The sequence below is a fragment of the Ixodes scapularis genome, unplaced genomic scaffold (assembly GCF_016920785.2).
Source record: "Ixodes scapularis isolate PalLabHiFi unplaced genomic scaffold, ASM1692078v2 PGA_scaffold7__128_contigs__length_106722199, whole genome shotgun sequence".
In the NCBI taxonomy this organism is placed as follows: domain Eukaryota; kingdom Metazoa; phylum Arthropoda; class Arachnida; order Ixodida; family Ixodidae; genus Ixodes; species Ixodes scapularis.
Window position 1 is genome coordinate 13743843 of NW_024609882.1, and position 26945 is coordinate 13770787.

The following is a 26945-nucleotide window of genomic DNA, read 5'->3' on the forward strand; positions in this document are numbered from 1 at the left end:
GTCGGGTCGTCGTTACCGCCGTCTCCCGTCACAACCGCCGTCGTCGTCTCACCGTTTGTGATTATTGTCTCTCGGAGTTTCGTTCACACCAGGTGCAGAGACTGATAGCGCAGTCGTGCAGACGTCGTCGAATGCCGCAGTACGCCAAAATGTGGTGAAGAGTGCGGTGCAGACGACACCGGCGCCTGGCCCGCCAGAATCGTGCCCGTCGCTGCGTGGAGGATCACGTGACATCTCGTACCACATGAAAACCATGTTCTTGGCGGCCTGAGGCCAATGTTGCCGGATGGAACCGAAGTTTCGGTTTCGATTTCTGCTCGTGCATAGACGTTTCTGTTTCCTGTCGTTCTCAGTCATGTGGGTAGGAGAATAACAATCCTACCTGCTATTAAGTGCAATATTTTGGTTGTTTTGGTACAAAAACAAAGCAAACAGCGATGGTGTTGCAGTTTCAAGTGTTCATTTTTTTTTTTTTTTTCATTTCAAGATGACGCCGTTTTCCACCTCCATCAAAACATTTTGCTTAAAAAAAAGTGTTTATGTGTAAGTTTGCCTTGTACAGACGTCGCATTGTGTAGATAAGTTGAATAGCTATTATCCTCATACTTGACATTTGCGGTATGGCTTATAATTGTATTTCTTTTGTGCTGCCAAGTTTCTTTGCTTATAATTGTTGTAATGCACAATCGAGTTAACGCTCTTTGTATGCAGTTTTTCTTAAGCAGACGTACGCAATTGTATTTTTTTTTTGTGCTGTATGGCGATAACCTTTGTGTAAAAAAAAAAAGCAGAATTTTTGTAAGATTTTTTTTTTTTTTTTCGAATTCTGACGATGATGTTTTTTACGTGTCTGTTCAGATTGTGAAAATGCATGCTTTGTGTTTTTGTTTCTTTTTCTCGCTCAAATGCAGCGTCTTATTATTTCTTTTTCGCGGTTGCAGAGCTACGTCGTGCAAGCCTTCAAGGCTTTGACGGGCTTAAATATTTCTATTAAAATTATTATTAAAAAAAAAAAAAAAAAGCAGTCGACTATCCCAGCGACACCCAGGGATTTTTTAGAGAATGAACCTTGTCTTTTCTGCTTTTTGTAAGCTCACAGTTTTGCCATCTTTTGCTTCTTGGCCCATCACCTGATCTTATTACAAGATTTAAAAGAGCAACGTACTGGCACTTTTTAATAGAGCGAGAGCAAGCACACCGTCCTTGCCCCGCCGCACAATTCACTAGGCATAGAAAAAATATATGACGATTTTTATAGCAGCATTATAAAAGAAATACTTGTACTTTAAAGGGATTTCTTTTTTTTTTTTTTGAGAGAGAGAGAGAGAGAGAAAGAGGTTGAGCCTGTAGCTTTATCTTTGGCAGTTGCTTGTGCCGTGTGAGAGCTCGTGCAGCCGAGGTACCTCCTTGAGCGAAAAGCTCGCGCTCGTAGCCGGTATTGGCGCTCCCGTTGATTGGCGCAAGAAGCAAACATGCAGACAAAGCAATATTTAGCGGAAAAAAACAACAACACGTAACAGGGAAAGATGTGTGACCAGGTACTACGAGCAAAGCTCCTTTTAAACCGGAAACGGGGGGTTGTGGCACTCGAGGCATGGGAACGGGGCATCGCAGTCGCGGGATGTTTCCGGGCCGGGGAGGCCCAGTGTTCCAGAGCCCCGGCATATGCGGTCGTTCTGCACTTGACACGCAGATTTCGGATAAAATGCAAAAACGTCCCGGAACACGGCAGACATAGCCGGACGAAAATAAAAGTAAGAATTTAAATAGAACTGGAATGAGAGGATGTAAGGAGAAAATGTAACCAGTGTAGGTTCTATTTTCCCCGGTTATCCTGTAATTAGCGTTCTGTCGAATTTTCTATTTCGTCGCTGCAGTTTGCAAAGCTTAAGAATATACTGAATGACCTTTCGCGTACCGACACTGCATTGCCAAATCTCCGCATTTCATCATTTATTTAAGAAGTTTCAATTCTTAGCCAATCGGACAATGAAAAAAGGTCGTGTTTCCTCTATCCCGGCTACGTCAAAATTAAAGATGGCAACACTCACGCGAAAACGGTTCCCATGACGCGGAACGAGGGCTGCACTCGGCCATAATTTAATGCGATCAACATCTAACGCTGTAAACCAGCTAGCCCAAAAGAAATACGAAAATTCGCCTAACTCGTGTTCGCGCGAACTGTGTCGCACCGCCTGCCTGACAGACGCCTATAGTTTTATTATATAGCACTACTGCTAGACAACTATATCGACCACTTGGCACCAAAATTGAATTACAGTTGAGTTTTTCACCGTGACTGTCGAAAGACTGGCGAGTTTTTCTACGGACCAGCACAAAAGTGGGCGAGTTCTGCTCCAGTGGTACTTCCTCCGGGATTCGGCGCATTGGCGGATAAACCAACGCATGAGGTGCTTAAAGGCCGACGCGCAAAATAGTTTTCAGCCCCCCCCCCCCCCCCCCCCTCCCCAGGGTGCAACTCCTCCTCGCCACCCTTTCCATTTCCCCCTTTCGCACTGCTATTTCGACGGCGGTGGGACTCGTTTTGTCGCTGCGGCTTGGGGCTGGATGAGCCGGGCTAAGGTCCCGGCTTAACTGGCCCCAAGTTGCAGCAACAAAAGGAGTCCCGCCGCAGTCAAGATAGCAGTGCGAAAGGGGGAAATAGGAACGGTGGCGAGGAGGAGTTTCACCCTGGTTGAAAACTATTTTGCTCGCACGCCGTGGTCATGGACAAGATGCGCGTCCCATCAGCTTCGGGAAGGAGAGCGACCATCCAAGAGAGACGTCATTCACATTCTGTCAGTGGAAACCCCCAATATCGCCTTTCTTGAAACATTTCCGTTCATTCATACAGTCGTCGTACGCTTAATAGCATTTTAGGAGAATCGCAGCCGGCGCTTCGTGTCTTCCTGGCACGGAGCTAGAAATCACGAAGCACGTGACTCCCTGCACCAGTTGACAGTAGAACAGGTTCAACCGAGGCCTGTCCAAACAGGAACCGTGAGGCGACACGACTCCGGCAAATATCGTGAAAGTGAAAGCGTCCGGCAGTCCGACGTCTGTTTGAGCTGAGCCCAAACCAGGATTTTCATTCCTCCACTTGTCGGTGACCTCGTTGCTCGTCAGACTCGACGGCACACACCACCTGCCAAAGCTGTCCATCTGTTCTGCCCGGCTCTCGTGTCCTTGGCCGTGTTCCCAAATTTACTCCGTTTTACTCCGCGGTAAAGGGTTTTCTACCTTTGCGTTTGAAAACCTACCCCCGTCCAGCGTCGCTCTAACTGCGTTATCACGTGGCACGACCCGCCAGAGTAACTCGGATCTCTTCGGATAAGTTTTCGAACACAGCCTCTGCCTTTCCCGTTTTCGGGACCTGAAGAGAAGCGGAGGCCTCGAGCGACTGACCAACAGCCATCAGAGCTTTTGAGTGGCGGACCCACCTTATGCTCAAGGCCCCCTGGAGGACACGGCCGAAATATGACGAAAGGAACCTTCCCTGTGGGACCCTCCGCAGAAGTAGCTGGGTGCCCACGACTGCCTCCATCGTAGAAAAGGCAACTAGCGCTGTAGCAAAAGATATACCACTCACATGGATGAAGAACATTAGAAGAAGAAAAAAAAGCGCAGTCTTTAAAAGTTTGACCTCGGTTTTTAGTTGACCGGGCTCTAAGAATGTGCTTCTCAGTCTAGGGCTGGGCAATCGGTCCCTTTAAGGGATACTAAACCAAACATTTAGTGGCGCACAATTTTTTTTACGAGCCAGCAGCCGCCGGTGTGCGCGAGCACACGCAATGAAATCGACGTCGTAGTTCTCCCTTGACGCTTAAGATAACGGTGAAATGTATGGGCTCCGGCCCAAAGGAGAATAAAGACAGGCTTTTCATCTCCACAAGTGAAAGCTACGTGCTCGTTAAACCAAATAAGGACTTACATTTTATACCAGACCCCACTGTGGGGATGAAAAGCCTCTGTTTATTCTCCTTTTCCCTGGAGCCCACACATTTCACTGTCGTCTTATGGTGAATTCCACTCGCAGATCTCGAGCGCTCCAAAAGCGCTCCAAATTCCGCTCGCAGATCTGTCTCGAGCTGGTCACCTTCCCCTCGTAGATCTCTGGCAACGGCCGCTCCACGGAGCGCCTCAAACCCCGCCGAACTTGCTCTGCGGGATTTCACACATCTTTCCGGAAGTTGACAGAGCGCCTACGTCATTTCCTCCTAAATCCGCAGTGCGCATGCGCGGCGAGGTTGGCGACGTCGGCGGGCCGGTCGGGCCACGGTCGGGTCGTCGAGTTCGATCTGTTCGGGTGCGTCGGTTGCTTACGTGGGATTGTGACGGCTCGAACGCTTCTACCTCGCGTGGATCAGGGATACAAAGCCGGGACTAAGGGAGCGAGGTAAATCGTAAGCGCTGACATCCGTGATCGTCAGAGGAAGAACGAGAAAAAGAATGACAGAAAAGCCGGAGACAGACGCAAGGTTAGGCCTGTTCATTCTGCAGCCAATGATTGTTTACCCTTTTACGCTGCATTCCGCGGCGTTTTCCTGTGCAATAAAGCAAGAACAGATCAGGCAACGACCGTGCGACAGTTTGTTACCTCTTTGTAATTATCGAAGTATTACCAGCAATCTGAACTCCACCGCTGGCAATCGCTGTCCGTGCCCCGCCGCTTCGAGGCGGCCGAAAGGTATGTGACGGTGCCCAACGTGGACGTCTTCGTTATTTGCGACATGGGCGCCGTGATACGTATAATTTCGCCCAGCCTGCGTCGCGTGTTATTTCTGCGTCGGAAAGATCAGTCGGCTGAGGCGGTGGTGGGCTTGTCACAAGGAGTTTAGAAGTACTAGGAGGGGGCACGTTGCAATATTGGTGAAGCCTAGTCATAAAAAGTTTAAACGATGTTGTGGCCAACGTGACCGTAGATCTCTCTGGCGATTGGTGCGCGTGACATGTCACGTGCGAGTTGGATGGTTGATTCTAGGAGGATTCTTTGCAGGCTTGCGCGCGCTCCGTCCGGTAGCTTTTATCAGATCGAAGGCTAGACAAAGGCTAGCTACGGTGACGTGATCTGGTGAGAGTAAGGAGGAAAATGAGAAAGAAGCGAGGCGTCAAGGGAGCATGGCTTGTGGAGGACGCGGCTGACGTCATGCCCTCTCCTACACTTCTATTCTCCATGGCTTGTCAAGTTCGAGCAGCGGCCATTAAATAAAGTTGTAACGTTTGCCAGGACCGCTATACACTCTCAGGAAAAAAAGGGTGTATTTTTACACCCCTTGTCCTATAGAAGGCACCCCAAAATTTCAGTTGGACGTACAAACACTTTTTACGTGTTCCTCCGAGAACGCGGATTCTCGGACGAACCAGGTAGGCAGAAAACGCGTGGGTCTGGCCACCTTTCCCGGCTCCTTTGGTGCAGCCCCAGTCGTTTTGACGAGAAGCGACAAAGCTATCCGATCCCACGTACGAACCCTCGGGGGCGAAATGGCTGCTCCGACTCTCCGCACAAGCACAGTTGGGAGACACGCTCGCTTCCGTCGCGCCGTTCCGTTCCGCTCAGCTCAGCTCCGCTTAGCTCTGGTATATCCAAACAACGAGGCGTTGCCAGCATGCATCTCAATGTTCCCTCGGGCTTTTTCCGACTTTAAATCAAACATTTTTATTAATAAAGTTTGTGTTTGAAGATGTTACGTGCTTAGCAAATCACGAGCCATCCCAGCGAAGCGACGTACATATCACGTGACTAGGCACACAAGGTCACGTGACACGCGGGCTCGTTGCGTCCGCTGCTGTCCGTCCTAAGGTCCCAAAGGCCGTCAAATCTCCTTTTGTACGGAACACTCCATTGCTTTCATGGCAGGCATGGGCAGTAGCCAAGATACGTCGATACCATCATGCGTATTTTGCCAGAAATGAAAGTAGCGGCATCGAAAATACATTTTTATTGCATCGTGTACTTTTAGAATGCTTAATACTAGAAGAAAAAAAAAGAGAGAGGACGTGCTGCAGATTTTGAAGTTGCTGCGAGTCAAACTTTGCATGAGCGGCGCTCGTTCAGGCGGTAGCATACTGAAACAATCGATGGGGTTAGAGCGCTTGAAGGGGCGAGGGAGAAGGAACTACTGCCCCTACATTTCAAGTCGCGATGGTTGCCTACAGAAATGGAAGACATGGGCAGTCATGCTCAGGAGCTTACGGAAGAAGCTGTCGCTCACTTTGTCAGCACGTCAAAAGTCAGCCGGGTCCATGGGGTCATCAGCGCCGGCAGTGTCAAAGGCATCAACTGACACATTTCTTTTCGTTTGAAGAAGCAAGTGCTACTACGACAAGCCGTAGTTCTCCAAAGGCACTAGAGTGGAACTTGGGTTTCTTAACTACCTTCAGGATCCTCGAGTCGAACTGGCGACACTTTACTCTTATCCGTTTGATAAAAACCGCCTTCATCAAATACAGCGCGGCAACGTACTTGTCTGCTTCCGTAGAGAGGCTTTTCTTTTTTCAGTTGCTTCGCTTATAGCACGGCCGTACCGCGTGGCTCTTTTTAACTGGTGGTTTGAGCAAATGCTGTTACTTAAGACCGTTAAGTAAAGGCAACATCTAAATAAAAGAGTTCCGCAAGATATGTTTGGCCTGTTAAGTAAAGGCAACATCTAAATAAAAGGGATTAGCAAGATATGTTTGGTCTAATAAAAACTTTCAGCCATTTTATCTTTGTTGCTTTCATTCTAGCTTTCAACGGATAATGTTCCAACTTCAAACGTCCGTCAAACACAGTGCTGTGGAAATAACTGCTCGGCTTTCTTTAAGCTCACGGAGCTTGCACCTTTCAGCACACGGCAGAGGCAACCCGGTGAATACCGCAGTAACAAACGAAGAGCATTAGAAAGAAGTTCCAAGTTTATTCGTGTGTATAGTCAAGTGCTCGCAGACCGGTTCGCACAAAGAACATTAGTTCAACAAATTTGCTACGCTTCTTACGGAAGTGAGTGCTTAAACATCACCCCGGCTTCACTTAAATGCTAAAGATTTGACGAGACCAGCTGCGCCGACCAGCTGCCCCCTGGAAAAACAGTCCGCTATACACAATACACTAAATATCCCAGAAACCACGGATAAATGTCGTAACTTGGCAACTCATATTACCAGTTTTATTAATATTGGCGACTTCAGCGATGAATTTGAGTATCGAGTATCTGCACCGGAAATCAATTTCGGTTTGGTATCTCCTATCGGTATGGGAAATACAATTTTTCTGGATATCAGTACCGAAGATACCTTTTGTGAAGCATCGTGACGAGCTCTGCTTCACGATGACGACGACTCGCATGACGCACCGCCATCAGGGTTGCCAGCTACTCGCAGATTCACCCGCCAATTTGTTTAGATAGAGCCAAAACAATAGCCAATGTCAGGTTATAAAAATAGCGCAAAATATAAAGCTACATATAAGGTATCTCAAAGATCTCATTAAACACCAATGACGTAAAGCCTGATGACGCGTGTATTTACAAAATTCAAAAAGACGACCAAATTCGCCAGTGACATTTCAAGCTTTGAATTGCACTCAACGACTACTTAATAAGGTCTCGACCTAATTACGATAACTCTATTTAATACCGCAACACACTGAATTTTTTTTTTTTTTTTTAAGGGACCATAGCAAGCACACTGCGTTGCCCTGTCGCACAATATACTCGGCTCAAGCGTGTTGGCATCGAGCGGTTGTCCGGGCACTTGGTGTGCGGCAGGGAGCCGAGCCAGGGCAGGACCTCATCAGGAAGCCGGAATCGTCAAGGACCAGGGAGCAGGAGGGGTGTCTCGCTTATATATATATATATATATATATATAAACGAGACACCGAGACATATACGTAATCAGAGTTATATAAAACTCTGATCATGTATATTGACAGGTTCCCCATCAACTGGAGAGCGCTTGAGAACGTTCGAGAACACACGCGAGCAGCCGCCTGCAGCTACTTGTCGCGTCCCATTTCCCCATATCCCTAGCAGGGAATCCCCATGGTCCATGCCTCGACCAAAGGGCCACTGTTCCCAACATCCAAGGCTCGCCTTCGCCCTCTCCCTCACACGCCGCCACTCGCGTCACTCGCAGCGAGGGGCCCAGACGTCCTTGGTCAAGGCGTCGCCGGTCAATCTTGGCGGACAACGGCGTCATCGACGTCCGGACGGAGGAAGAAAGATCACTCTCCCTAATTGCCGCAGTCTCGGAATCCCTGAGGTAGGGGATAATACCCTCAAAGCTGGGGAAAGGACGCGAAGCCCCCTCTGTCCAAGAGCGCTCCAAGGCTGTCGGGGCGACGAGGGAAATGGACCTTTTTCCAGTAAGGAGTGCCTCCTGACGGTTTCGCCGCCTACTACAAATGGAGGGCAACCGGACTCGCCTTCTCCCATAGGAACAGATTAGTGTCGCAAGAAAACAGTGCCCCCCAACAATGGCGAAAGGGCGGTCAAGGTCAAGGGAAAAGGGTGTGCGCGTGCGCAGACGCTTACTGGAAAAAGGTCCATTACGTCCCGTGTTCACACTTCGTCAGTCAACTCAGTAATCCCTCGTTGGAGGCCACGTTGCCGACCCCAAGGCTCGCCTTGCTTCCGGGCACAGATGACCGGAGCCACCTGGCGACGACGCTCAAGGACGTTCACCTGCGGCGGTCGGCTTGGACGGGCCAAGATTTTCTCCTGGGGCCTTTCGCAACGGTCTGATACATTGCGGAGTTACTATTGTTACTCACGAAAAGTGTGCGGCCATCGGTGTTGAATACGGCGCTATTCGTGCGAAGGATTTACTGGTAGACGCGGAAGATAGGGAAAACTACGCCATCCCGTGCTTGTCTGGAAGATTTAAACGGCTGATTTCTTACAGCCTCCAGACTGCTCAGTAGAATTCGGAGTGACGTTATCGCAATATTTTTGCAGTTAACCCGTGTAACAATTCTTTTTTCGAGGATTGATCGTTTTAGCAAATACGTTCGACAGGTCGTAGAAAAATTATTCGGCCGTGAGTACCACTTATTGAAAAATAAATTAATATTAATTTCGTGCGACAGATTTTAAGGTAGGTACTTTATTTCCGTGTGCGTGCAACTGTTAGAATCAGAACTTAAAAACAGCCCAGTGAGAATCGTGATATAATCAAATTCGTCTTTAACGTAACTAGTCTGCACACATGACGTGCTAGCGCCATTAAAGCAAACATAAAGGGACACTGCTTTCGCAAAACTGCTTCTAGACACGAAGCCTACCTACTTCGCATGCCGTCTGCCACCCGCTAGCAAGTTTAGCAGTCAGACGACTTGCGAGCGCAGTGACTAGCAATCGATGGGCCCGTAGTCACTAGATCGCCGACACTTGTGCGACGCGTGTTACATAAGCTCGCGACTGGCCAGGAGTAGACTCTAAACAGGACGATGCAACCGCAAGCCTTTCAACTCGCCTAACTAACCACGAACACTCGCTTATCTTTCACAACAAGATGGCTGCGAGCGGATTACCGAAACACATAAAGAACGTTCAAGGAACTGATCCGCTCTCACTTTTAACAAATTAATGATACCACTCAGCCTCTTGTTTTTCTTACCCCGAGGTGAAAAAGAAAGAATTCCTTAGCGCGTGGTAAAGAAACGGTCAAGAACGAAGTGGAAGCTGCTTCCATCCCTTTTCACCTCAGCAGAGCGAACGCTGGAGAGGAGATCGCCTCCTCGCCAGCGTTCGCTCTACTAAAGTGGAAAGAGGTGGGAGGAGCTTCCACTTCGTTCTTGACCTGTGCTTCGTAGGAGGCCTCACTTCGTTTGTTTTGTGATGTGGGTGAGGGTTGTGCGCGAGACCTTGAAAAACAGGATCTTCGGTGGTTTTGGGGCGATTGCAGTCCTGTATATAAGAAGGTTGGTGGAATAAAATTATTAACTAAGTTAGAGACCTTCTATGTCCCTATTACTTTCTCTTCCACTGTTAAAAAGAATGTCCTCCTTCTGCTCGGGTTAACATTAAAACCATATGGCAAACTTCCACCTGCGCACTGACCGTAATTTCGTTACCTATTATATTAGCGCTGAAGCCCCTCGAAATAATTCGTCCTCCAAGTTTCCTTTTCCGGGCTTAAAGGTCACAATTAATATGCACCAGCTCGCACTCTATTTTTTTTCCCTCCCAATACTTCCTGGAGCGGACAGTCCGAGGAGGACATCGTGACGCGGACATCTTCCGCAAGCCTTACCGGAGCGTTCAAATACGAGAGGCATTTAGGCGCCAAGCGCGTGCAGCAGCTCTACACCAGGAGTGGTAGGCATTTCTCGCAACCTCGACTGCATGGCCGATGAGAAGACTTATTGAAGGACTGTCGAGACCCCTGGAACGTGGCTGACGCGAAAGGCAGACAACATCGATAACACTCGACCACCAGAGAGGGTCTTTCAGAGCCGGAAACCACCGAAAATCCACCATCGTAGAAATAACTGGCACCACCTGCAGGAAACCGGGCTCTAGAGGATGAAACTATGGGCTGAGTCCAGGTCGCGTCGGCTCGGCCGTGCCGCCTGAACAGGTGGCGCGTTCAATTTAGCAGATTTTCTTTTGTTTCATGCCCAATTTTATAGGTATTTGAACTGAAACGGTTAAGTCTAGCCGGTGCACATAAAATTGCAGAACATAGTTTTGTTTTTCAAGTGTTTTTTTGTTCTTTTCATGTCAAACTTTCGTTTCGGAGATTTCGTTCGAAACCGAAACTATGGGCTCTGGAGAGACTGTAATATACTATTCAGTTTTGCTCATCTAAGGAAAGCGGCAATGACTGCAGAATTCTCCCATCGACAGTAATTTTCAGCCAACTCGCATGCCTCGACCATGCGACTTATCTGCCCGCGAAATCGGGCTTTTGTGCGTATCCGCGTTTAAGAAACAGCTTCAGTCGTCTGCTCGGTCGACAATACAGGCTGCAGGAAAATTACGAAAATCAAGCGAGCGCTTCTTGAGCCAAGGAGCATGTTAACCCGAGGGCACCCCACTGAGCAGCTGATACTCGTATTTCAATTCAGGTTTTAGTAGCAATCGAGAAGTCATTTTGACGAGCGGGTTATGTATTATATTACGTACTACGGCCCACTAAAGCGATATTAGTATATTCTTCGGTTTGAAATATGTCCTTAGTTAATTAGCTATTAGGTGAACTGCTGAATAAAAGTATATATGACAGACAGAGAGATACTAAGTTAAACTTAGCCAAATGGTTCTAACCAGTAGCACGGAGATGAATGCGGACAAACTGAAGAGAGTCTTCATTGAAGATTCACGCAGAACCTCTCGGCATTGAACTTGACTTCGAATCCTGAACGGAAAAAATTAGTATTTTTGTGGCCGGTCAACCTGAGGAATGTAGACGTATATTGCTGCTGGCTTAATTCGACGGGGGTATAATAGAAATGTTGGAGGCGCGATAGATCATAATGCCGTGACAGCTTCTAACGTTGCGAGACGCGTCCCCCACCTTTTGAAAACAGATAATTTCCCTCATTCTTCATTTGCAGCGAGCAGGCTTTCCTGAATCAAATAATTGAAAAATCAGCCCAACTCCTTCAGAGTGGTCCAGCGGATGTTTCGGCGAAAAGCAGCCAAGATGAATAGCCAACGCAACGACCGGCGTGGGTGGCTCAAACTTGAAGCTAATCGAACACAACCAAACTCAAGAAAAGCAGCTATCGAACCTTCCCATTCACTTGACTGCAGCATTGGTGTTCCTTCCAGTGAAATGCCTCGTCTGTCGTCCTGAGTCCACTGTTCTACATCCTTATAAAGAAACCACTTATCAGTTACCAAGTAGTCGTCACTTTGAATGTGATTCGAGACAGACAAGGAATCAAAACGTTTTTCCGTGATTCCTTCCCATCCAAGAAATCGAAAACACGTGGTGGAAGGAAACAATCTACTGAGGCTTCACCACACTAATGAACACTCAGGCAAAATAAATATTCGGACCTTCGTCAAATTACATTGTTCGCCACCGCGCCGACAACACGTGTCCGCGAAAGCGACCAGAGACGCGGAGGGGCGCGGAGCGACCTGGACCGGCTGGTTCCCGGTTTTCCCGCCTGATGGCGTCCGTTTTGCTGGAGTCGCGAATAGTCCGTTGTAGCTCAGGAGAGTAAGGCGAGCGTAAGACGGGCCGGGGAGGAGGAAGCAGACGGAACGCTGAAGGAGGGAGAGGGAAACCTCCTCCTCTCTTTAACGTCCCGTCTGCTTCCTCCTCCCAAGCTCCTCACCGGCCCGCCTTACCCTCGCCCTACCTTCTTGCGTTGCAACGGACTACAGGCACAAATGAGACTTTGAGGGAGCCAAAGTTAGGTCACTGCAGCTCAATGGAGCCAGCAGGATGGAGCTTTCTTTATCGAGGAAGTGCCCGTGCTCGCTTGAACACGTGCCTACGTATTTTCATATTATACCTGTCTTAACCTCAAGAAAAAAGCAAGTTTGGCGCATTGCTCATACGCGGCGCGAAGTACGTAGTTCTTACGAGATTCGGTTGTCGGAGGAAAGGGCGATGCTTTTGGCGTTTGGGACGTCTTGATAAGAGAACATATATCTAATCTAGAATTCCCCTCCATATATCGTAATTTTTGTGAAAAACCCGACACTGAGGTATTGATAGACGACGATGGCAAGGAGAGCGCCTTCTGAAAGAGTCAATCGCGATAACCAAGCAAGGGAATGCAGTGAACAAGCTCTCTTTGTCTGTGGCAGTGGAATGGAAGCGGTTTCTAAATCTCTATGTTTAGCTTAAGAGTTTAATGTTTGAGATACACCAGCTCACTTGCGCCCTTACGTTCTGTTCATACCTTGTAATTATTTACATAAAGGGGGAAATCAGTAATGCTCTGCGAGAAGCCAGACTCCTTTTACTACTGTTCTTGAGCTGAAGACGGGTATAGAACCTCCAAAACCGATGATTTCCGAAAATGGTCCACAGCAGGGAGAAAGATCAGGGTTCTATATCCCGCCATTGAAGAAAGAGTAAGGGAACAGGCGAGCTAATTGATGGTACAAATATCTGAAGAAAAAAAAAAGCCGCAGACGACGGACACAGAAGGAGACAAACACAAAACGCCTCAAATCAGACGATTTGTCTTTGTCCGTCAGTCGTCTCCGATCACCACAAGCGTGCAGTACAGCTATGGTGCCTGGAACGCGTCTCCGACTGGTGTGTTTACCGCGGCCAAAAAAGTGGTCCCTCGATTTCCGCCTGATGACGTCATAGAAGTGTCATGCTGTCGCCGGTCACGACCCTGGTGGCGCCCCAACAGTTGTGGTAAAAGTGGCAGACGCCTGTTCTGCTGCAGGTCGCTTTCCACTGTGACAAGTTCACGGAAGCTGGAGCAGCCGGAAGTTGGGACGCTTAAAGGGACGCCGTGACGAAAGCGACACTCGCGTTCGCTCGTGCTTTTCGCCAGCATTTCTACGGCCAACCGCCAGGATCACGACAGGCAACAGCATGACACTCGCGTCATATGTTGCCACATTGGGACCACTTTTGATGTATGGGCGGGATAGGGCGCTAAACACACAAGTCGAAGACGCGATCGAGGCACCATAGTACAGCCAAAGCTACAGGGGAGGGACCGTATCCCAACCTGTCCAAGGGAAGAGGACAGGGTTGCCAGGTTGGGCTATTGATAGCCAAATTGGGCTAGTCTGTACTGGGTTTGGCGTCCAAATTTGGCGGATGGCTATGGGGCTACTTTTAGACTATTTCACATTCTAACACGGCATTATATTTATTTTTTTGCTTTGTTTAGTGTAGGTATACAAAAGGCATTTCAGCATGGACACAAAGCGTCAGTCCACCCTTTCCAAATTCCCGCTTTCACGATTCTTTTTGTGCGTGAAGATGCGTGAGCGTGACTGCGGATCGTCCTATTAACTCCAGTGAGCTACCGTACAAGACCCCTAGTGAAAAAAGTCATTAGTATGAGAGATTTCTTGTGTCCAATAAACACATATGAATCATACAAGATATATAAGAACACATATAATAACTTTATAGGATATATAAGAACCATATAAGAAACTTCTTACAAGTTTCTTATATAGTGCTTGTACGTTCTTATATATATTTTATAGTTCTTATACAGTTCTTGCATGGTTCTTGTATATCTTGTATGATATAAATGTGTTTATTGGACACAGAAAGTTCCCATACAAATGAGAATTTTCAATAGGGACATCGCTTTCGTATTCCTTGTGGCTTATCTTACGCTCCCAAGTTATTTCTCTTATCTACTGACGTCTCTTAGCTTCTCGAGTTTCCCACCATCCTCCTACAGGAGGCACCTCTTCCGAGGAAAAAAGGACACTGGAGGCAACTCAAGACATCCAGCAGAATGTGACGTCGCGTCCGATAACGCGTGCTGTACCGGATATAACAAAGGAGGCTTTTCAGGGAATAACGGAGGTTTCTTAATGCACAATGAGTCATAATAAAAGAACAGATTTAGCGCAATGAGTAATCCGAACAAGGCCAATTTCGAAGCGCAGGAGCAGCCATGTTTCGGTTGCTATCCGAGCTTGCCATCGCGCTCCTGACACAGCCCATGTCGAATGCCGCTATGGACAGAGTATTGAGTAACGTGTCCCTCACAAAGTCAGACCTAGGGAACAGGATGTCCCTTCCATCTTTTCAAAGTTTGCTTTCATTGGGAAGAACGAGTGCTGTAAGGACGTCAACCCTACTGAAGAATGCTTTGCCCTTTTTAAACAAAAATCAATCAAAATATGTCAGCCGAGCACGAACGATTGTTTCATAACTATGTGACCGTAGAAACGGGTGGAAAATGGTTGTACTTTTTCGTGTTTCAAGTAAACCGCCTTCAATACATTTCAAGATGTCGTAGATCTTGCAAGCTGCTCCTAAACTCTAGATACGCGGACGCAGTTCGTTCGCCTTGAGCTCGTACATTCGAGCGCGCGATTTTTTGGTATCTGCAGATATCTTAAATATGGCTACTTACGGGCTATATAAATTTTTCACGTCATATAACACCCGAGACTGCGGTGGAAGAAACTGGAAACTTCGTAGAAGGAAAAGACACAGAAAGGGACGTCTCTCCATTATCCTATATATACCCACGAACCCCTTCCCAACCACTCTACACAGAAATCTCCTTTGTTGAAAACAGTTCCAAATGAAGAGAACATACATGATACACAAAGAGATGAAGCTCACGCACAGACAGGAGGACCTTGACCTTGAAAGACCTTGACAGGTCAAGGTCACTGCGATGACCTGCAGTGCCCTCGTTTTGTGTGCTGTCGTGGAAAGGTCACTTGTGCCCTACAGATAAGGACCTCTTTTGTCTGTGCGTGCGCTTAATTTCTGTGTGTCATGTATGTTATCTCCATTTAGAACTGTTTCAACAAAGCAGATTTCTGTGTAGAGTGCGAGAGACTACGCTTTCGGGGTTCCGACGGTCCGCTACGCACCAATGCCTACAGCAGGCACGTAGCCAGGGTTTTAATTCGGGGGGCATGACGAAATGCTGTACCAGGGGGAGAGGAGGCGCTACCAAAATGAGAGATGGGGGGGGGGGGGGGGGGGGCACCATGGCGCCACTGCCCCCCCCCCCCCTCTCTCTCTGGATACCTTGAAATTGATGCGTGAACAGCCGCACGAGCAAGGAGGCTGGCGAAAGAGCCTTCCCAGTGTTGCAAATATTTGAATCTAGATTGCACAACGTGTTACACCGAACCTGAACCACTTCAAGGTTGTTTTTAGAGCGCAGCTCTTAGGGGCCCGTTCCCGGCTTGAGCGGCGTAACCAAGGTCACGTGACCCCCCAAGGTCATCCCAAGGTCACGTGACCCCTCCCCCCGAAGTCACGTGACCTCCCCGATGACGTCACCGGCATCCGCATCACTGATGACGTCCCCGGCATCCGCATCGTCATCGCCATCATCACTGATGACGTCATCAGTGACGTCACCGGCATCCGCATCGTCATCATTACGGATGACGTCATCAGTGACGTCACTGATGACGTCATCGGAATCCGCATCGCCATCGTCACTGATGGCATCACGTGACCCCCCCCAGTAACTTCCCTCCTCCTCCTCAAGAGCTGCGCTCTAATTCGGTGTTACAGGGAGTTGTAAACGGCTTTCACTTTTTTGTGAGAAAAATTCTTAGACGACGTGTCGCCAGATGAGCCGGAGCATTGTCAAGGTGAAAAACTGCTGCCTTTTTAGTTCGGGTTTCTTTTTCTTTTTTCTCCACCACCAAACTTTTTTTTCGCTTTCGTAGGACGCAGCAGTCACCGTTCTTTTCCTTGGTACGCGACGGGTGAGGAAGACGTCATCGTTGTCCCAGAAAATGGTCACCGTCACATCCCCACTGGCGGTTACGCGAAACATCGGTGGTGTCGGGGAGTCGCAACGTTTCCATTGTTTCGACCGGCGCTTGGTTTCAGTGATGGAAAGGCTGCATTCCTCTCTCGACCACTGAGTGATCACGTGACAAAATTGCCTGATCCAATGCAGGGCCGGAAAAGAAATAAGCCACCTCTTGGCGAATATGTGCTGCCACCTAAACACGCGACAGGGTTCCAGACTGACTAGAGAACAATGGGCGCGCAAGCCCTCTCCGAACCGTTCGACAGCCAACGTCAGCTACATCCTGTTAGCCCACTGAGTGCTGTGACCTAGATACGGCTCCCCCAACCTCGCCTTTGTCCCCATCGTGGGTTATCGGGGAGTTCTCGTGGGTCGCGCTTCCTCCTCCGCTAAGCCCTCCGCAACGAACAAGCTGCCACAGCGCCTGCGCGCCGGCGGCCTTGACTGTAGAGTTCCGGGTATTAGGGAGTTTTCGTAGACCGCGCTGCCCCCTCCGCTAAGCGTTCCGCAACGAAGCAGTTGCTACTGCGCCTGCGCGCCGATAGCCTTGACTGTGGAGTTCCCGCTATCGTAGCGGGTTGCGGAGGGCCTTGCGGGATGGCGAAAACGATCTACGAAAACTCCCTATTGTAGCGGGTTGCCAAGAGCGTTGCGGGACGGCGAAAAATATCTACGAATTCGATACAAAGAAACCATTTTCCCTCTCTGCTCGCCCAGAAGGAAAAGAGAGGGGGTACCAGATTCATCCAAGGCGCGTTCACACCGGCGATGGGCAGCAGTCGCGCGATAACTTTAATCGCAAAGCGACGCGTTTCGAGCAGTCGCTAGCTGACCCGGCTTTTTGCGATGCGATCTAGTCGCGGCAAAGGTTTTCTCACCGACAGGAATAAGAGTACTGTAAGAACTTCAATTTCGACCGTGTTCGCAGTCTTGGTTTAAGGGAACATTGATTTGAAGCTTCCACCATGCTCATTACAAACACCATCATACTTGTTATTCGCAAGGTAATGACGCCACGAAAGGGAACCACAGGAGGGCGCCACGAAAACATCTCGCCGCTAATAGGAAGTACTCACTGGCGGCCATAGTCGTGAGCACGACTGCTGAGCGCGTGCTGATGGCGAGCTTCCCCGGTTCTTTCGCAACGTGCATTCCACGCCATCAAGATTGCCGGTCTTAGCAGCCTACTAATGTGGGCTCGTTCAGAGCATGCGCTCTAGACATCATCCACAAATATGGCGCTCAGTGAATACTCCTTATACTCTCGGAAAGATATTTCTGCAAAACGTCCACCGCTCCTTGAAGCTGGACGTCGTCATTTCGAGTGTCTGAAACACCGGTGAGGCCTCGATGATATACACGCTTCGCCTTTCATCCCCGACGACCATTGCTGTAAGAAGGCGTAAAACACGTGCCTGCAGCCAGTGCTGCGCCGCCATTCGCCACCAAAGGAGGCCATCGTGCTTTGGCATATTTGTAAGACATTAAGCAGTTAGGCCAGGTGGCGCAGTGAGCGTTTCATGTCCTTGACGATGCTGCGACGTCTCGCCACCCCCTTAAACCTCCTCTACTCGCTCTCATTTAAGAGGAAGAACACCGTAGAACGTCCCGCGTACGTGATCGCGGTTCGCCTATTCGCTCCATTTATTAGGAGAGCCCTGCATATCGGCGGATCATCCGCAGTAAACTGGCGGATGCGGATATCATCAAATTTGGCAGATTGCGGATGTCCGCGGGACCGGATCTACATTTTTGTCCAGGTGGCCCATAAACGTGTGCGACAGCAGAGCGAATAGCTGAGTGATAGTTAGAAAGTGAATCATCCAATTGTCGCGAAAGCTAATTAGTAATTACTCTCTCAGAAAATGAAGGTGCAAATCGGGGAGAAACTTTTTCCTTATGCCAAAAGAAACACTCCATTGTCCCGAAAGGTCAGCACAGGCCTCCAAACTTTATGGCTAAGGGGTCCGGATAAGGGATTTTAATGCATTCACTGTCCCATGGAGCGAACCGGCGTTATCAGCTCTTGAAGCCGCGCCCAACGGCACCTAAATTCGCCTGTCTTACGGAGCGAATTGATGGATAAACTCTCATTGGCTGGCGCGTGGCATAGTTCCGAGAAACGGCACCTCTCAATGGCGCAGCAGCCCGATCCATTTTCTTGCCCGGCCGCCGGAAAGAGGGAGAGGGTGGCCGGGCACTGCAGAGCAGCCGTGGCGGCCGCCCGCAGAGCCCGCCAGGGCAGCCCACGCAGAGGTCGCTAGGTCGGGCTCAGCGCGGCGCGCAGGTTGTAAGAATACGCTACGTATACGAATGCTTTCGCATTCCAACACGTAAGCAGTCTTAAAGGGGGCCCTCCAACGACTTTTTGACTGGTTTTTAATTTGCGCCGAATCTGAGGGCACTAAACGTAGTAACTTAGTAAAACTTTCATTTTCTCGAATTTTGCTTTATTTTGGAAGATATAAGCAAATTAAAATTACATAAACAAGCCAGAAATAACCTCCTTCATGACGTCCCTGGTGCTGGCTTGGGTGGTCGTGAACTAGAGGAGGGGTAGTGAGCTCAGCGAGCGCTCACGGCTGCAGCACTCCGCGTCGACGGCTCGAGAGGGCGCCACTAAAGCATGGGCTGGATAGGCAGGATGTGAAGCGGGAGGTCAGGGCGGTTCGCATTCCGTTTGCTGCTGCGCGACTAAACACTCTTTGTTGAAGCGTTTTGGCTCGAAATATTTGCCGGTTTTAGGTCCGAAGCCCACAAAAGAAATACCCGACACGCGAGTGACGTAATTCGTCCGGCTGTGTTCGCTTTGAGCGTGGTACGAAGCACAAATGCGCGAAGCGCAAGGTGAACGCTGCCAGACCAACTTCCTGGACGGCGTCTCGATGGCCAAGTGTTTTTGCACTTGGCGCGCGAATTTCAAGGCAGGTGGGCTTCCCAGGAGTCTGTCACTATAGAAACAGGGTGAAGCTGTCGCAGCTAACGATGCGTCCTCCTTCAGCCATGCGGCCACCAAGATGCAGGTATCAACACCAGGTACGCTGCCTCGTGAAAAAATCCCGCTCAGGCTCGGAACTCGGTGGCAGCTCCAGTACTCAGGAGGGAACACACAGCGTGGAGTATACTTCGCGCAGACAGGTTTCACCAAACGCCTCGGTATCGGCTGCAGCCGGTGTGGTGCTGCTGCAGGCAGTTGAAGAGGCAGTGCTTGGCCTTCTTTTAGCGTCGACTGAGGAAGCATCGGCGTTTTTGCGCTTTCTCGGGGGCCTTGGTTGCGACGCTTTCTTTGACAGGTCTGGAAAGAGCTCCGGCTTTCCACGGGGACTGCACACCTCTTCTCCGTTTATAATGTGAACCAAGTCTCGCGTTACAAACGATGGCTCAAAATGAAGTTCACACATCGAGCATATTCCGTCCAGGAGCTTATCCTTGCCGATGCAAGTTCTGTCCCCAAAGTTCTTTGTTTGTTCTTCCTCCTTAGCTACTGAGAACAGCGACAGCTGCTCACTTTTCCGGCACTGATAGCCTGACTGACACCCCGGAGCGAAGCAGTGGCGTTGTCGTCGATTCGGCATCTAATTGGGAAATGACACTTCATAAGACAGCAAACACGGGGTAAAGAGCAGTTCTTTGCGTCTGCACCTCTCGGCGCCTGAGGCATTGATACCGTCGGCGGCAGCAACGAAACTGGCTGTCCATGCCTCACAACTCTTTAGTCATAAGAAGTCCTTAGGTGTCCTAGAGGGTGTTGTTGTTTTGTTTCTTTCCAAAAATAATAATAATTTTTTTTTTTTTTTTTTTGGGGGGGGGGGGGGGGGGGGAAGGGGGATTACATTTCCTATAAAACGCAAAGAACAGAGGGAACAAGAATTTCGCCGCCAGCAGTGTTTGAAATTGCGCCAAGGCAGCCTGCACCTATCGAAATCATAGTCCACTCGGTCAGGGTTAGCGGGGACGACGGCCAGAGACTATACTTCGTTTCAGCTTCCGTCCGAGCGCGGCCGATGTTATAAGCCGAAGGGCCAATGAAACAGCGAAACAGGCACAACGTCATGGCGTGCTCTCTTCAGTTGATAGAACCAGCCGATATTCGCCGTGTCTCTTCGCGTGCTCCTCCGCCGGCTAGTCCTATCAGGCACAGAGAGCACGCCATGACGCTGCGTTTTTTGCGCTGTTTGATTGGCCCTTCCGCTCATAACATCGGCTGCGCTCGGACCGAAGCTGAAACGAAGTATAGCCTCAAACCCAGTGAAGTCTCCGTTGTCCATGGGGTCGAGTGTTCATTGGAATAGAGACGCTACCAGCGTAGCATCCGAAAGATCCCACGATGCAACCCACAAGGACTGCAAGCGTCACCGGATCTGAGGAGGCCAGCCCTGGCTGCACGCCAAGAGCTGACGCCTCCAGATAATTGGAGAGTGCGACTTAGAAAGAAAAAAAAAAAAAAAAAAGAAGAAAAATAAAAGTATTTCCAGACACAGATAGTCCGCGAGGTAGAGCCCTCAGGGCGTTGATAAGCAGAGGCTTTGGTTGATAAGCTGTCAAATCACTGGCCAACCGGCGGCTCAGGACGAGGGAAAGCCACTAAGAGGTCTACAAGGACACTAGCGGGATGACAAGCATCTACAACGATGGCTATCGCGCCATTTATCAACGTCGATACAAAAGCTGCTGCGCTCACGTCTGCGGACAGTTCTACGCGCCATTGTTGAGGAAGAGACCATGATGATGGTGATGATACTACGGCTGCTCCCTTTATAACGGGCGGGCTCGATTAATCGTGCCCAAGCTGAGTAGTATTGGCTCTCTCACTTGTTGTCGAGAAGCCCAGCGCTGTCGCAAGAGGCGGGGACACCGTGTGGTCGGTTCGCCTTTTTGGTGGGAGAAGTGGCAGACTGCGATGGCAAGACCAACGAGACAGAGAATGGTCACCTTGATAAGGGATTGTTTCATTTTATCGCTCGCATCCATCCAGATCTTGTGGCCAGCTCTCATCGGGACAGCGTGAATGAGCAGTGACACAGCGATGGCAAGCACAAGACCCTTGATAACGGTTTCATTCTATCGCTCGCATCCATCCACCACAGCCAAAAATCCGGTGGATCAAGCAGCGCTCATCGCAGTCTTTGTTGGTTTGCTGTGACCCGCGCAGGAAATGCGGCCTGTTTCTGTGCGTGACTGCTTTAGCCGCGCACACTAACGAGTGCCGTGACGATGCACTTTGGCTCGATTGACTCTGTCGGATCGTAGGCCGCGGTCAGGCTTGATGCGGCGCAGGTCTTGTTTGGGCCCTTTCTTGACCCAATCAGAAAGAGGTCCCTCCAGGCTGAAAGTGAGGGACGGCTATGGTACAGCTCGCGGTGGTAATTCTCGTCCTTTCGAGCGCGTATTTATCCCCGTAAAAGGACCTTCACACACCTCGCAGATACAAATGCCTCGTCAACAAATGCAGCCTGGGCCCTTGCCCGACAGATCATGGGTACTGACACCGGCACAGAGTGCAAATGAACACCCAAATCAAGGACGAGGGTCGATGTCCAGGAAATCGTAAAGCACGCACCCTGCGTTCGGAACCGCCAGCTGTGCAAGCTTGCGCGATATTTTAGCCCGAAAACAAAAAAGATGTTAAAAAGAAGTGGTACGCTTCCGTGATGGCGACCTTCACAAAAACAACGCAAAAAAAAAAAAAAAAAAAAAAAAAAAAAAAAAAAAAACGGCACAGCAATAAAAGGATGACATCCTAAAAGGGAGGGGGAAACTGGACAATGATATCACTGCCCAGGAGTGGCCCCAGCTCCCAGCGTGCCCTTCCTTCTGAGAGACCCGCAAGTAGGTCAAGGTCATCGGAGCTACAGCAAAATGGTTGTTATCCTCCGTTCACCTCCAAGCTGGCACTGCAGTGGAAGCTACGCCCCAGTTTCCCATTCATGCATCTCTCTCACCGCGTGATAACGCTCCTGCCCATGCCCACAAGCAGAGCCGGGTCAGGTGATGAAATGGAGGCAGTTCATTGGTTGGGCAGGAATTTATCTACCACTGCAGTCTCAGCTTATGATTGGAGTATAATACAATTCTGGAAGTTGACTAAGTACAGCAGGTGGGAAACTGGATGTTGTTGCTTCACTGTGCTGGGATGACCCAGATTGAACTTTACAAGAGGTCGTTTTTCTGGCCATTGTGGATTCTGATGGGTCTCCCCAGGTACTAACAAGAGTACTTTTCTCTCTAGACCAGTGCAAAGAGATACTCTGGAAGGCTATGTGGACAGAGAGGGGGGATTCTAGAAACAGTGTGTGCCTTATTGTGCTGTTGGGAAAACCCTGTCAGTGTTTGGAGACATCTTTATTGAGTGTTTTCCTCAAAGAGTCTAAATGCTGAGAAACCTTCTCCAGGGCTTACAGCAGAGACGGATGGATGGATAATAACGGCTGTGCCTTTTATAACGGGTGGTAGACTGCACCACCTAGCCTGAATACAATGACGATAACCCGATTTCCCTTTTCAAGCCAATGCGTCTCTCTCTATCACCATGTCATGAAGATGATCGCTAGGCAGACCTTTGGGGGATTGGGCAAAAAAAACAGAAAACATCACCTCGCACTAATTTATCTCTGGTTGAACCTTGTGGGCGTCACCTGCACAAGACACACTCAGGGAGGGCAGGGATGAGACTTTGGGCCCAGAGCCAGACAGGACCCAGGTGAAAATGTGAAGTGGTATTTCAAGTGGTACCACTTGCAAACCAAGTGGTGCCACTTGGGCCTCAAGTGGTACCACTTGGGTTGCAAATGGTGCCATATGAGCTTCAAGTGGTACCGCTTGGTTGCAAATGGCACCAGTTTGCAAAATCACACATATCACTAATAAAATAAGTGAAAGCTGTTGCTCAATCTCAAAAAAAGTTTAAGGTGTCTTAAATATGTTGTTAGAAAAAGCCAAATTCAAATATTTTGACAAGATTTCACACGTGTATACAGTGTGATAGAGGTCTATGCATATTGATATGCCAATTTTTGCATGAGTACAATATTCTCAAAACACGCGAGGAGAAATCTTTCCTATGAGATTCACTAAGCCATTAGAAATTGCGGAAATCTTTTCCCGCAAAGAGTATACACTTCCTGGAGGTCTTTTCTTTAAATTGAAAATTTTGCAACAAGACGTTTCTAGAGCTCGAGCTCAAGAAACTCATACAGGGCATGGCGAGTCATGAGCGTCTCGTCATCCCTTCACAGCTAATGAGAATGCGACATTATCCGACACGACTGCTGGAGAACCACTCACGAACCAAGAAGATAACGAGTCACGCCCAGCGTTTCTTAAGCCACCATTTGCCACGTGTTCTGCGTGTACCCGTTGGGGGTGTTGTATCTTCATTGTGATATTTTCATATCTCCGGATACTTTGTCTTCTTTGCTGTGTGTTCATTCACTTACTTCTTCATCATCATCACAATTTTTGAATAAAGAGTCGCATGAGAGCAGCACAGGTGACTGGACGTTCCTTCCCGACCCGCCAGGTCCACCGAGGACTCCATATTCTTTTGATGACGGGATGGACAATCGATTCGGCATCAAACCTCCTCAAGGTGTTTTGAGTGAACCAGGGAAGTCGGAAATTCCCTGGCAGCGATGGATTTCACTCTTCGAAGCTTTCATGGGGGCATGTGGTGCTCACGCACTGCCCTCGGAATGTCGTCGATACCTGCTGGCCAATGCCTGGGAGTCGAGGGTCAACCAGTCTTCGACGCACTGCCTTCATCCCGCGGTGTCGCTGTGCCGTCGCCAGCAACGACGTCAGCGGCAGCCGCTTCTAGAACTCCGACGAGAGGGGTCTACCAATCGGAGGCTGTCAACACCCTCAGCATGCACTATAAAAAGTCGTGCAACGTGGACCTGGAGTGTCATCAATTCCGCCAGCGTTATCAACAGCCCGAAGAACCATTGTCGGATTATTAGACTACTCTACGAGACTTGGCTATTCCGGCCGTTCCGACCAGTCGGGGCACCACCATCGACTCTTATCAAGCAGAAAAAAAAATGAGGTAGACCAAACCAAACATCGTAGCCAAAGACATGGCGCCAGCGATTTGGGGTCTCGTGGGACTTGCCCGAACGACTTATGGGGGCAAGGTGGCACCGAAGGACAAACAAAAACAAAATGTGGTGGTCCGCAAGGAACTGAGTCCCTTCAAAGTTGGCCTCGTCATAGGTAAATGAGTTCAATCTGTACAATCATATGACTGTGTCCCCATGAGCTGTTATTAGATTAGTATTTTTCTGTTGTCTTTGAAGAAACAGTGCAACATAGGAGACACCAGAACAAGGTGCCTGTTCAGCAAGTCATCACTAACATGTCGACAGTCCTGCCACAAAAGATACAGGACTCCCGAAAAGCTCCGAGGCACCTGGGTTTTGAGGATATTCAATCTCCATCAGCCCAAGTACTTCTGGCAAGTGGTACCACTTGCAAGTGGTTTATTGAACAGGTACAATTTGCAAGTGGTACCACTTCCCAGTGGTACCTATTCAATAAACGAATTGCAAAAATTTTCACTTGGGGAGGGAGTCCCAATTTTCCTCTGTCCCCCAGCTGTGCTAGTGAGTTGTACTTAGATATCTGCAAAGTGATTGCCAACAGCCAGGGGAACCTCCCTTTATCCATCCAGACTTTGAAACTTGTGTACTTTGAAGATGGAGAGGCAATTACTAAGTTTTCAGAAAACTATTGCATTTGTTACGATCACTTCTTTCTCCTCAGGGTGACAGGGCCCAAGGCAAAAAGCCGTAGGTTTACAGTCTACCACTGCAATTTTATTAGAAGTGCAGTTGAGTTAGATACCGAAACTCCACCTGACAAAAACAATTTAAAAAAATATGAAATATTTTAAAATGAAAAAATAAAGAGGACATTTGGAAACCACGTTCGACGAGATACCGTAGTTACTCCGCATGCAACAGAGCTTTTAATGAGGTGGGATACACCTTGGAACCATTCACGTGGTGCACACACACTCAAGTGACAGAAGCCATCCACATGCTCCTTTCGGGTTCGCGCTACGTTCACGATCAGAGACTGACGACCCAAGACGATAACAAAGAAAAACTGGGCTGCAAAGATTCAAAAAGCAAACACAGAAATACGTCAAATGGACACGACCCCACCGCAAAAGGCCAGCGCGGCGGGCACAAGAACGCCGTGCCCGTGCGGCATGCACGCGCGATGTAGTACGTGCATCGTCCATTGCTGCTTTTCGTAATCCTGATGCTCGTGCAGCAATCGACCCACTTTTTTAATCCTGAGACTGTCCCACTCGGCTGTAAGGCGGGCATTTTCCCTAAATCATCCCGTCAAAACCGATGACAGGAGCGAACAAAACAGCCCGCCAGTCCCGCCAGAGGAGAGAGAGGGGAAAAAAAATAGGACGGAATTTTGTGTTGCGTTTTGGATCTCGAGTGAACGAACCACGACCTCTCCTGGTGTTGTTTTGGGTTCTTAAAAGCGAAAGAAGCGACTTGCGCTACGGCTTACCGGCGGGTTCTGTGGGTATGCATAGCTTGCACGCTGTGTGAAGACATGGAAGAAGTTGCGGTTCACTCGTTTCTGAAACGTCTTGCTTGCAAAACACACACTTGGTGTCCAGTCCGGCGTGTTCGGCAGGGCCGCCCGTCACCTGTTCCGTCGTCGTTTGAGCTCCGTCGTGGCTCTCCATCTCGGCATCTACACGCGAACTTCACGCCCCAATTTAGACGCATAAGAAACTTTGAAAGCTCTACGCCGAAAGTTCACATCAACCGACGTCGAACACATTCACCTGCACGAACGGCCAAGCGGCGGCAACCACCGAACTCGCCAACGAAACACTTGGAAAGGTAGCGCCATCTAGGTTTCAGAGGATACATAAGTGATGCGGTGGCCTATCAGGAAAGGCTGCTCAGCATTGAAAAATGTGATTGGTTAGGCAGTGATGTAGTGATGATAGTCCAACCAATCACGTAACGGCTTTTTTATCGTTGATTTGGTCTTTCAGCTGCGCGATAGGCAACTGTGAGCTTGATAAAAAAGAAAAGGCGCCAGGATTGTTGGCAAAGGAAATCCTTGGTGACGTGTAACGTTGTCCTTGCGCCGTTTTTGTAGGCATGATTTTCTTTTCTTTTTTGGTAACGTAGGCTCGAGCCTTTGGGGAAGAATGATCGACTAGAACTTTGGTGGAAACCCGCGGCTGAGGAACAAAGACGGGGACGACACACGTAAATGTCTCAAAGGTTTCAAAACTCAGCTTTGACGTTTATTTGCCGTTCCTGGGGACGTCAGTCAATCATAAGGCAGATCTCTGGAGTTTTTGTTGACCTCTGCTTTCTTGAACGCTAATAAATAAAATTAGTATAGTTAACCGCGCAGAAAAATTAGATATTATCGGCTAACCATTAGCCAAATATGATTACAGCACTGACAGCTTCAACGGCTTCAACGGCCTCAACAGTCAACCCATCCAACGACTGTCGCCGTTAGGCCATGCCGCCAAGCACGGAAGTAAATAAGACGCTCCGAACTTTC

At 49.0% G+C, this 26945-nt stretch overlaps 1 protein-coding gene across 19 annotated transcripts in view; it reads right to left on the bottom strand.

Moving 5' to 3' along the window:
• The window catches only part of LOC8052029 (E3 ubiquitin-protein ligase TRIM33), a 123532-nt gene extending 97270 nt beyond the window's left edge, over positions 1–26262 (bottom strand). For 14 of the 19 annotated variants that reach the window (XM_040504682.2, XM_040504681.2, XM_040504680.2 and 11 more), the window contains exon 1: positions 25920–26246. In XM_040504682.2, the coding sequence (XP_040360616.1) occupies positions 25920–26100 (181 nt within the window). In that variant the 5' untranslated portion in view covers positions 26101–26246. Of the gene's footprint in view, positions 1–25919 lie in introns of all 19 variants that reach the window. The other 5 variants (XM_040504684.2, XM_040504683.2, XM_040504674.1 and 2 more) reach the window with 1 other exon arrangement.
• Between the last annotated feature and the right edge of the window lie 683 nt (positions 26263–26945).